Genomic DNA, 12,309 nt, shown 5'->3' with positions numbered 1-12,309 from the left:
CTTACTTTTAAGGTTTGTGGCAGTTATCATAGAATCATAGAATATCATGGTTGGAAGGGACCTCAGGAGGTCATCTAGTCCAACCCCCTGCTCAAAGCAGGACCAATCCCCAAGTTTTGCCCTGATCCCTAAATGGCTCCCTCAAGGACTGAACTCACAACCCTGGGTTTAGAAGGCCAATGCTCAAACCACTGAGCTATCCCTCCCCCCATATGTCCTATGACAAATTACTTAGGCAACAAGTTCTTACCCTCCAATTACGAATCCTCTTCAGTCGGCTAGGTGTTTTCTCTAGTATTTGCAGAAACTCATGTGTGAGCTCTGAGGAAAAAAACCCAAAAGCCTCTTTTCATACTTGAATCAGTAACAGAATCTATGGGCTTGTCTACTCAGATAGTACAGGTAAGCCACGGTGTACATTTACAGAAACCCAGCTTGCCATGCAGTAACTGGCTGTGTGGACCCTGCTACCGCTGTACATCAAAATACACTACAGAACTTACCCTCTTGCACCTTTACAGTAATAGCGCACAACCTTAAATCTTAAACCTTAAAATATTAGTTCAGTTTAAAATTTAGTTTGAAGGGGCTAAGCATTTTATAAGCCAAGCAGTTTAAAATCTAAAGGCTTATTCAGATTTAAACCTTATCTTACAAGCTTGGTCAGAAAGGCTGAACTGGTGACTCATAGCCTCCTGGAGGTGTTAGCCACTGTGGCAGCAGAGTAAATCATTCATTAGTGATACCCCAAGGGCTATAACTATCCCACCTCACAGGGTCCTAGAGCCTTGGCTCCAGTGTGAGCCCAGAAGTCTACACTGTAATTAAAGAGCCCCCACAAGCCTGAGTGAGCTGGCATGAGCCAGCAGAGGATGTCTAACTGCAGTGTAGACATACTCCTAGAGGTCAGGACACAAGTAATCAATAATAGGTATGAAGGGGTGTAGTCTAGTATGTGTGTGTGTGTGTGGGGGGGGTTAGATCTAGAGACCTCCTGAGACAGCCCCCTCTTGAACAGATAGCCTGTGAGAGAGAGCAAGCACAGGAACTGAGGGAGTTTGGCTGCAGAGAGAGTTTGGCAGTGAAGGAGTCCAAGAGATTTAACAAATAGAAAGGCACCAAGTTCAAGAAAACTCATGAAATAAAGAAAACCCAATACACCTAACAAACATATCCAAAACTTAGCCAACAATAAGCCACCCCAAGAGTAAAAATGCAGGCAGAAAACCAGCAGAAGGGTGACAGCTACCCACGTTATTGCACTAAGTGCAACATGTATTACCACCTGCCTCACGGACAGGGGGCATACGTGTGCATGCAGCCCAAGCAACTCATGGCCCTGAGACAGAGTACATGCACTTGAAGCCAGAGTGGCTGAACTGGATAAGCAAAGAGAGAGACAGAGCTATACAGAGGGGACTTTCAGGGACATAGTGGAGTAGTCCTACCTCCTGTCCGAAAGCCCCTGTGCTGTTAAGGAGGATGAAAGTCTCAGGGCAGGAGAAATGATCCTGGGGCAGAGGGAAATGATCTCATAATTGGGACCCACCTTTCAGATGATGGCATGATATCCTCTCACATTGAGGATATCGCTCCGGAGGCAGGGAGTCAAGTTATTAGGAAGAGATAGGCAATAGTAGTAGAGGACTTGATTATTTGAAATGTAGATAGTTGGCTTTGTGATGACTGAGAGAACTTCATGGTGAATTGCCTTCTGGGTGCAAAGGTAGCAGATCTCATGAAACATCTAGATAGTCTCATAGGTAGTACTGGGGAGGAGCCGATGGTATAAGTAAGTATCAAAATGACATAGGGAAAGGTTGGAAAGAGGTCCTGGAGGCCAAGTTTAGGCAGCTGGGTAAGAGATTGAGGTCCAGGACCCCCATGGTAGAATTCACTGAAATGCTTCCAGTTCCAAGCACAGGGCAGTAAGACTGGCAGAACTGCAAGGTCTCAGTGCGTAGATGATACATTGGTACAGGGAAGAGGGATTTATTAGGAACTGGGGAACTTTTGGGGAAGGATTGGTCTATAAAGAAGGGATGGGCTTCACATGAACCAAAATGGAACCAGACTGTGGCATGTAAAATTGAAAAAGTTGTAGAGGATTGTTTAAACTGGGGAAAACCTGATGGGGTGGAGCAGTACATGGTTCAGGTGGAGACATCCCTTGTAGGGGGGCGGGGGGACGGGACACTTTATCTTAGTATAGAGGATAGGAAAGAAGTTGGTAAAATACAGGTGAGATGTAATGAGGAACAGGCAAATGTATGAGTCTATTTAAATATAAACACACAAAGGCAAGCAACTGAATATTGACAAAATGTGCAAGTGCTTATATACAAATTCTAGAACTCTAAATACTAAGATGGATGAACTACAGTGTCTGGGATTAAAGGAGGATATTGATATAATAGGCATCACAGAAACTTGGTGGGAAGAGAATAATCAGTAGGACACACTAATACCAGGGTATAAGATATATAAAAAAAATAACAGATTAGGTCACGTTGCTGGGGGACTGGCATTATATATTAAACAAATCAGAGTAAAATAAGCTAAAAATCTTAAATGAAACAAAACTGTACCACAGAATCACTATGGATAGAAAATGAGTGCCTGGAGGGGGGAAAAAAAGTATAGAAGTAGGAATATACACTTACTACCTAACCCGGATGGTAACAGTGAATGTGAAATGCTAAGGGAGGTTTAGAGAGGCTACAAAACCAGAAAGTGCAATAATAATGGGTGAATTCAACTATCCTTATACTGACTGGATAAGTGTCACCTCATGGCAGGATGCAGAAATAAAATTTCTAGACACCATAAATGACTGCTTCTTGGAGCAATTAGTTCTGAAACCCACTAGGAGAGAGGCAATTCTTGATTTAGTCCAAAGTGAAGGACAGGTACTGGTCCAAGAGGTAACTAGAGCTCAACCACTTGGTAATAGGGACCAAAATGTAATTAAATGTAACAGGGAGGGGAGGAGAAATAATACTAAAAAGCCCACCATGGTAAAATGTAACTTTAAAAAGGGAACTACATAAAAATGAGGATGCTCGTTAGATGGAAATTAAAAGGAACTGTCAAAAGGGCTAAATACCTGCAAGCAGCATGGGAACTATTTAAAAACCACCACAATGGAAGCTCAGATGAGATGTATACACCAAATCAGGAAAGACATTAAAAGGTCCAAAAGAATGCCACCACAGCTCAAGAGCAGAGTACTGGGGGCCAACAGAAGCAAAAAGGCATCCTTTAAAATTTGGAAGACAAGATAATAGGAAGGAGCACAAACTCTGGCAGGTTAAGCATAAGAAGACAGGCAAAGAATTTGAGAAGCAATTTACTAAAAATGCAAAAAACTAACAGTAAGAAATTCTTTTTAAGAACATCAGAAACAGGAAGCCTGCCAAATAGGCAATGGGGCCACCAGACAATGAAGTCGTTAAAGGAGCACTCAATGAATTCTTTGCATTAGTCTTCACTGAAAAGGATGGGGGTGGAGGGATCAAAGCTATTCTTCTTGAGTGACAAGTACAGTCCCACATTGATGTGTCAATAGAATAGATTTTAGAACAAATTGATTATACAGTAATAAAATCACCAGGACCAGATGGCATTCACTCAAGAGTTCTGAAGGAACTCACATATGAAACTGCAGAACTACTAACTGTGGTTTGTAACCTATTGCTGAAATCAGCCTCTATATTAGATGACTGGAAGATAGCTAAGGTAAAACTGACTTTTTAAAAGGGCCCTAGAGGCAATCTTGGCAATTACAGGCTGGTGAACCTACTTTCAGTACAAGATAAATTGGTAGAAACAATAGTAAAGAACAGAATTATCAGACACACAAACACAATATGTTGGAGAAGAGTCAACATGGCTTTTGTAAAGGGAAGTCATGCCCCGCCAATATATTAGAATTCTTTGAGAGTATCAACAAGCGTAGTGTACTTGGATTTTCAGAAAGCCCCGGACAAGGGGTCTTATCAAAGGCTCTTAAGGAAACTAAGCTGTCATAGAATAAGAGGGAAGATCCTCTCGTGGATCAGTAATGGGCTAAAAGACAGGAAATGAAGGGTAGGAATAAACGGCAAGTTTTCACACTGGAGAGAGGTAAACAGTAGGGTCCGCCACTGATCTGCACTGGGACCTGTGTCATTCAACATATTTATTAATGATCTGGAAATGGGAATGAAACGGCAAAGTTTGCAGATGATAATTATCTTGAATAATTTTTGTAAGTCCAAAGCTGACTGCAAAGAGTTCTAGCAGAATCTCACAAAACTGGAGATGGGGCAACAAAATGGCAAATTAAATTCAATGTTGATAAGTGAAAAATAATGCATATTGGAAAAAATAATCCCAACTATACATATTTCATGATGCGCTCTAAATTAGCTGACACCCCTCAAGAAGAATCTTGGTGTCATTGTGGATACTTTCAGCTCAATGCACAGCAGTGGGCAAAAACGCTAACAATGTTAGGGGCTGGTAGGAAAGGGATACAAAATAAGACAAGTTTCAGAGTAGCAGCTGTGTTAGTCTGTATTCACAAAAAGAAAAGGAGTACTTGTGGCACCTTAGAGACTAACCAATTTATTTGAGCATAAGCTTTCGTGAGCTACAGCTCACTTCATCGGATGCATTCAGTGGAAAACTCACGAAAGCTTATGCTCAAATAAATTTGTTAGTCTCTAAGGTACCACAAGTACTCCTTTTCTTTTTTTGAAAATAAGACAAGAAAATTTTACATGGTCACTACATAAATCCATGGTGCTCCCATACCTTGAATACTGTGTCCAGTTCTGGTCATCCTTATCTCAGAAAGGATTAGTGGAACTGGACTAGGTTCGAAGAAGTTCAACACAGAGGATCAAGGGGATAGAACAGCTTCCATATGAGCAGGGTTGTTCAGCTTAGAAAAGAGACCACTAAGGGTGGATATGATAGAGGTCTATTATATCATAAATGGAGTGGAAAAGTGTAGTGAGAAGTTTTTAACCCTTTCCCACAATACACAAGACAAGGGTCACTCAAAGAAATTAAAAGGCAGCAGCTTTAATACAAACAAGATGAAGTACTTTTTCTCAGAACACACAATTAACTTGTGCAAGTCACTGACTTGGGATGTTGTATAACTGGCTTCAAAAAAGAACTAGATAAGTTCATGCAGGATACATCCATCAATGGCTATTAGCCAAGATGGTCAGGAATGCAACCCCATGCTCAGGGTGCCCCATAACCTCTAACTACCAGAAGATGGGAATAGAAGATGAGATAGATCACTCAAAAATTGCCCTGTTCTGCACTCTCCCTGGTGTTATGGTACTGGCCACTGTTGGAGGCAGGATTCTGGGTTAGTGGACCATCAGTATGATCCAGGGTAACAGCTCTTATGTTCTTAATCTTTGCAGTACTAGGAGCTGAACATAATTGACTTACGTATTTACATATTTTCATCAGAAAATTTGTTTGAAGTATGCTATATGCAGTTTTGAGGGCCCGAAGGAAGGATAAATGGGAAAGACTCTTACTGTTTCTCTCTAACTTCCTGGTATCCAGATCTAAAGTGGCACACATTATGAAAAACAGCCTGGGATGTTTGGGAATTGTAGCCTGAACAAATCAAAAGTTCTCCAAGAGGTCTGTTCATAAATATAATTCCAAAAAGGTCTGCACAAAAAGCAGCTCTTTTAAAACACTGGGTATCTGTCACTCTGAAGGCAGATATTTTTAAAAATTCAGTGAGTTTTCAGCATGAAACTTGTATTAGGGCATTGTAAAAGTCAATTCATACTATCTGATCTTTGGGTTCTGCTTCTTCAGGGACAACTGAATGAAGATCTTTAACACAACGAAGTATTTGTCCCTTTGAAAATCTGCAGATCACTTGAGCTTCTTGATCAATTCCTCCAAAGTGCTTCTGCAAAATTTCTTGCCATGTTAGAAAGTGGGAAAGGTCTTTTCAATTAAGATATCCATGAAACAACGAAGGCGTCTACACCCTTTGAAGTTGCAAAGGGACTGCTACAGCCTACTAAAACGTAACATTTTTAAGTACCTGAAAATAGATGTTGAGTCAAGAGGTGGCTTTAGATTTCAGAATGGAATCCTGAAGAGCCAAGTCCTCAATAGACCTTGCAAAATAAAGTGCAAACTAATCTCCCCATGAGCTTTCTACTGCTAAGCCCCGTGATCTGCTCAGCCTATTACACACACACACTTTATACACTCCTTCCTTACATTTGCTCTGATTGGTATGCTGCTGCTCCAGGGATATAACCAAACTTGAGTGAGGAATGAGAGAAGTTTTGGGCACACAGATCTGTGGGTACCGCCGAGCAGATCTTTTCAGTCTAATTACTGATATCCACCCAGAATAAAAAGCAAATAACTAAATACATTTACTAAATAAACAGTAAAATTATGCTGATATTTAAATTGTCATCTGTAGACTACAGAGAAAATTCCACTGAGATGACTAGAGGCAGATGACCTTGGAGTTTTATGCTGCCTCACTGATTCTGTGGATATTGCTACATCTGTTCATATTCTCCTCACTTTAGGGCAATTTTTTTAAAGTGAAAATCTTGTGACGCAGAAATGGAAGACAACTGCAGGCCAAAAGAACTATACACCACAGCTCAACACCAGGGATTTTTGATTGCAAGACATCTCCTAGCAACCTCTGATTAGTATATAGATTTGCAAATGCTAGACAGCATTTATTATTACTGCACTGCAATAATGCTTAGGGATATCAATCACAGATCAGAGCCTCATTGTGTCAGACACAAATAAAGGGATAAATTATAAACTCTTTGGGGCAGGGACTAAGTTTAAACCAAGTGATGACAGATGGAAACAGACAGGAGCAGCATAAGGTAACACTGAGACAAAACTGGTCACCACCAACAGTAGAAAAACAAAACAAAAAACAGTGAACAACTTTGGTAAATACCTAGAAGACCATTTAATTTTCTGTTAGCAGAAAAAGTTTATTTTTCTTTCTGATAAAAACCATTAAATAGAAATTCCATGGTACTAATATTAAGGTTCCATGGGCTATGCCAGATTCACTCCTATTACACAAAATTGGCTTTAAATGTGGTTGATCCTATTTCAATTTTATAATCTTAAAGAAATTTTCTTTAGTAGCAGCTAATAATCTGGGTAGAAATGAAGCAAATTGTCATCTTAAGGCAGCACATTCTATGAGGACTTCAGTTTTTCAGTGTGATTATTTAAAATCCCACTTCAGCAAACAACTGAAGCATGTGCTGAACTTGCAGCCCACAGAAGGTGAGGCTATCGTGGCTTTTAAGCCATTCTTGCATCCTCTTGGGCTGCAGAAGCCCCAAGCCTAATTTAGACAGCCCTGAGAGCATGTCTGAGTTATGGTAGCCTCCCCAGGCTGTCCTATGAGCTGCACTATTGCATGTGGAGGCCCTGCCCCTAGCATGGTCCACATGCCAAGTCTCGCTAGGGAGTCCGCAGAGGAGGCAGCCTTATGGCCATCTTCCAATTCCTGTGCCACGAGAATTCTCCCACAGCTGATATGGGGCTCCCATTGTCCCTTTACTCTGCTCTGGCCATTTTTTCTGGCCTACATGGTCAGAGCAGGGGTGAGATTCTCATCTATACAGTCAATGTTATTTAAGCATGAGCTCAAGGGCTTCCCTTACCCAGGACCTAAAGTAGTTGGGGGTGAGTTAAATATTAGCTGAAACAGTAGCAGAACTACAAGAACAAGGTCACAATATTTAAAAGAAATAAAAAGGAAATGCTACTTACCATCTAGCAATTCCAGAGTAACTGAAGGATCAACATATTCCCACCAATGCTTTCCATCCGTCGATACAGGAATCTCCCAATTGGACCACTTGCATGCCAAATGAATGCACACACATGCTATCACTGTGGGTTTGTACTGAAGACAGAAGGTAGTAAGGTGCAGGCTGTTGCAGAGAATTCAAACATGTAAAACAAAAAACCCAAACAAGTCAATCACTAAGATTATAGCATAAAGTTTTGTATCAAAACAGATATTAAACATTACATCATGGAACATGCTTCTGATTAAATTCTGAAATTATTTTACAACCTTGAGAAAAGGCAGGTCATTTATCTGGTAAATTTAATTTGCTCTTAACAAGAGTAAAAAAAAAGCATCCCTCAGTTCATTCTATTGGCATTTTACTTTTTACTTAATTTTAAAGAGAGGGACAAAAATTCAACATAACATGGTTGATAAAATTTCAACCACAGTGAAGTCATTAATACAGCTCATTACTGAAACTGCATATCAAACTAGTAGCTATGGATACTCAATAGTTCCCTTGAGGTTGAGAGAATCACTTGTGTGACATGAGTAGTCTTCATTAGGCCCAGGTTTGGGGATACAAATCCTCTCTCATTTCAATTTCCCAGCTGGCAGTAGCACAAGTATGCTGGTTCAGATACAGTGATTCCAACAGGTTTTGAAAACAAAACTCTTCCAAACAAAAAACTATCCCATAACAAAGGGACCACCAAAAATGGTTAGGGTCCTCCCAAACAAACATTACATATACAAACTTGGATTTTAACAAAATCATGTACTAGGATTACATTAAATTAAAACTAATTTTGCAAAGAACACATGGAAGACTTTTAGATCTACTCCCAAACTTCATCCTTATGCACCAGAATAGCTGCATACATTTATTAGTCTGCATTTGGACAACCAATTTTAATTTCACATAAATACTATGATTTTTAAAAAAAGCATGTTAAAAATAAACACTGCTTCTGGAAGGACAAACATTGCTTAGACTAATTCTAGTCTACCTGGAAAGAAGATTAGGTAATTTTAAGAGTTTTTAGGCTGACTGCAGTTTCATAAAACTAGGATTGGATCAATGTATTTAAATTAAGAAAAAATTGCCATTAACTACAAGTGTAAACTAGAAATAGCTTTGTACTTACCAAGATGCTCGACTTTCTAGGTTAAGTTTATCTCTTTGTAATCTTTAGCTGCTATTCAGGCTACCAGTTTTAGACTTATGCACTCACAAATCGAGAAAATGTCATCAGAAAGCACCACTACACTTCTCATTGTGCATTTAACCCCTTTGTGCCACAAGGCCCTTGTACAATACACCGCACTGCAAACAGAACGGTACCACCACTGTAGATGGCCCAGTTTTCTGTTGCAACAAGGGTAGGACACATGGAGGGGGCCCTGCAGTAAAGGAAGCTATAGTGTGCTACAACAGTGCAACAAAGAGGTTCAGGATAACAACCTGTTGGTAGCCATGAAATAGGATGTCTGTGCCAAATCCTTGCTTGCTGTAACAAAAAGAAAATTGAAGAAAAATTAGCAATCCACTCCAAATTGTTGGCTTCATTCCAAAATTAAAATGCTTTAACCTCAAAATGAAAGGTATGTAGAACACTAATAAGATACATTAGCTGCCTTTTAAAGTAAATCAGCTACTTAGCTCTTGGCACTGAGGACAGGTTTACTCATCCTCACTGAGCTATAATTGGAGATGGGCAAGTCATTCAGTTCATCAACCTTCCCTCTACTGTACAGAGTATGTTGATCCTTCTGCCTCTTGAACTGTCTCTATCTAAGCCACAAAAGGATGGAAGTCTCCCTTTCATCTCCTTAGCCCTCCCAAATCTAATACAGTGTGGGTGGAGGGATGGCTCTCTTATCTTCCACCTGAACTCTAGTGCTTGCCTGCCTCCCTACTTTAGTTCTAGATGGTTCCTTACCACAACCCTCCCCACAGCTGGGTCTCTCAGCAGGACAGTCAAATAGAGAGCCAGTTTGCACTATAGCTCAGGCCAGAGCTCAGTGCTCCTCTCCAGCTGAAGGAACATAGAGCAGTTGAGAAAAACTCAATGGCCATACACCAGTAACACATAATTATCCCAGAAAGTCCTAGAACAGAGCTAGTTCCCAAACTAGACAGTTTAAGGGTTAAATTAGCTTGTGTGCACTTCTACACCTTCTTTAATCAAAATGTAATGCTCATAAGCATGGAACAAAACATTTGATTATATCAGAAGCTTCAACCTAGATTTTAACAAATTTATAACTCATTAAAAATGGTCATCAAATTCAAGGCTTCAACATCCCAAAGACTGATCTCTGGCCCTTATCTGCCAAACCCCCAAGGTCCTCACTCAAATAAGAGCACTTACTCTTAAAATGTGTAAGATGGAATATCTGGGCACAATGAGCTTAATTGAAGATTGAATGCAGCCTTCATTGAATTTTCTTACTTTGATACTACCACTTGAAATCAGTGCTACCTGGAGAAAATGTACTGTTGGATCTTATGTCAAAGGGAGCATTGTCACAAACCTCTATTCTTTTATTTTAAGGAGTTTGTCTGAAAAAGAAAAATTGTAGCAGTAGCTTTCAAATTTAGCAATCTGGGAAGCTTTACAAACCATCATTTTATCAAAATCCAATCGAATTCCATTTCCCATTACTGCTGATAACAAAGATACAAATGTGTAAACCAGGCTTATGCCTTTTGCTAGGGCTGGGCAATGCCATAATCCATTGTTGATTACATCAGTGAATCTGACAGAAGTAGTAAGAGAATAGGACCTGTTTTCCCCACATATATTTTGCTAATCCACAATAATAGAAAATAAACAGACATTTGATGGAATTGTACTACATACTTAGCTTTTTCAATCTGTTTTAGTAGTTCTGTGCCAAATTTATTTTCTCAAAATTAAACTTCTTTGGTAGCCTTTCCCAAAAAGATATAGGAAAGCATATTCAGGGCTCTACTACAAAAACCCTGACACTTTCATAAGGAAACATAACTGAAAATGGAAAGGTTAAACAAGACTGCAGGTTTGTTAGTTTTTATCAATGTACAGAATAAGCCATCTTCACAGATTTCTCTACAATACTACAACTTTGCTGAAGCATATTTGAGTTAAAGAAAGATGAAATACCATAAATTCATCAGTATGACTTTATATTAAAGAAAGAGTGGACTGCCAAAAGCTACCAGTGCAACAAATATGATAGCTGTCAAATATGGAATTGGAAGACTTGTGGCACCTTAGAGACTAACCAATTTATTTGAGCATAAGCTTTCGTGAGCTATAGCTCACTTCATCGGATGTATTCAGTGGGGTTTTTCTTCCCCCGCACTGAATGCATCCGATGAAGTGAGCTGTAGCTCACGAAAGCTTATGCTCAAATAAATTGGTTAGTCTCTAAGGTGCCACAAGTACTCCTTTTCTTTTTGCAGATACAAACTAACACGGCTGCTACTCTGAAATATGTAATGGTTACTTAAACAATTTTGTTTTACATAATTTTAAGTTGAACAGCAAGAAACTAGGCAAAAAAAATGACAATTTGAAAATTATACATTTCAGTCTCAATATAAGTCCACATTAATGGGATGCTTGCACTCATAGCACTAAACAGACTTCTGTAACTAAGATTTCAAATTTATTCGATTTACATACTTTTGTGTAATCAAATGAAGTTTACCAAAGACCAGGATACAGGTGTTTAAGCTCAACAAACCAAAGCCACAACAGGGAAAGACTGTCCAAGGTATTCATATAAACTTTTTAAACAAGGACAATGTTTTAATGCAGCTTAGTGTGATCTCACTTAAGCAAAGAAACCTAGTTAAAGGCTGGAACTCCACCCTTAACTAACCCTTTAGAGCTGATCAGGGATTATTTGAGAAATGTGCAAAAAAGTGGAAAGCGTATCAACAAGGCAATGACTTTGCCAAAGGTATAAAAGTCAGAGCAAATCAAGAGAGCATGATAGTTTACTACTCATCTGTTTGATGGCAGATAAATATGACTTCCAGCCAAGAATATGTTTCCCATCATTCTTTATCACTCGGGGGCAGGGCTGTGTATCTTAATCCTTCGTTGCACAATCAACCATGAAAGACTGGCTTGGATACTTGATGTAAGTAACCAAACCCTTAAGGCAGGACCTGGTACAATTAATCTACCTTCCAAGAGTCTGGGGTCTTCCATAAATCCCTGGCAGGATTAGATTACTGAATCCATTGTTAATGGGCACAGCAACCCTACCCACCTGATGTGGGTCCCAATTTTCAGTCTATGAGCCTTTTTCTGAAGACAAGTCAATTGAAAGTGCAGTGCTTCTGGGGAGATCTTATATTTAATTATACTCCCAGAAAATTTCAGTGTGCTGATCCTCTTAAGAATATGTGCCATCAACCTGCTTGTTAGTAGGACTCAGACATTTAGGGAACTTATGGCCCCAGAGGGAGCACAACCTCC

At 39.6% G+C, this 12,309-nt stretch overlaps 1 protein-coding gene across 11 annotated transcripts in view; it reads right to left on the bottom strand.

Moving 5' to 3' along the window:
* Window positions 1-12,309, bottom strand: part of CCNT2 (cyclin T2) — a 46,078-nt gene that overhangs the window by 7,485 nt on the left and 26,284 nt on the right. For 10 of the 11 annotated variants that reach the window (XM_073305308.1, XM_073305307.1, XM_073305310.1 and 7 more), the window contains 3 exons: window positions 9,297-9,342; window positions 7,807-7,970; window positions 251-321 (listed from right to left, as the gene is read on the bottom strand). In XM_073305308.1, the coding sequence (XP_073161409.1) occupies window positions 251-321; window positions 7,807-7,970; window positions 9,297-9,342 (281 nt within the window). Of the gene's footprint in view, window positions 1-250; window positions 322-7,806; window positions 7,971-8,979; window positions 9,343-12,309 lie in introns of those variants that run through there. The other variant, XR_012154219.1, reaches the window with a different exon arrangement.

Source organism: Lepidochelys kempii, chromosome 11, assembly GCF_965140265.1.
Source record: "Lepidochelys kempii isolate rLepKem1 chromosome 11, rLepKem1.hap2, whole genome shotgun sequence".
Classification (NCBI taxonomy): domain Eukaryota; kingdom Metazoa; phylum Chordata; order Testudines; family Cheloniidae; genus Lepidochelys; species Lepidochelys kempii.
The sequence above is the reverse complement of the archived record's forward strand: the minus strand, read 5'-3'. Positions and strand labels throughout refer to the sequence as shown.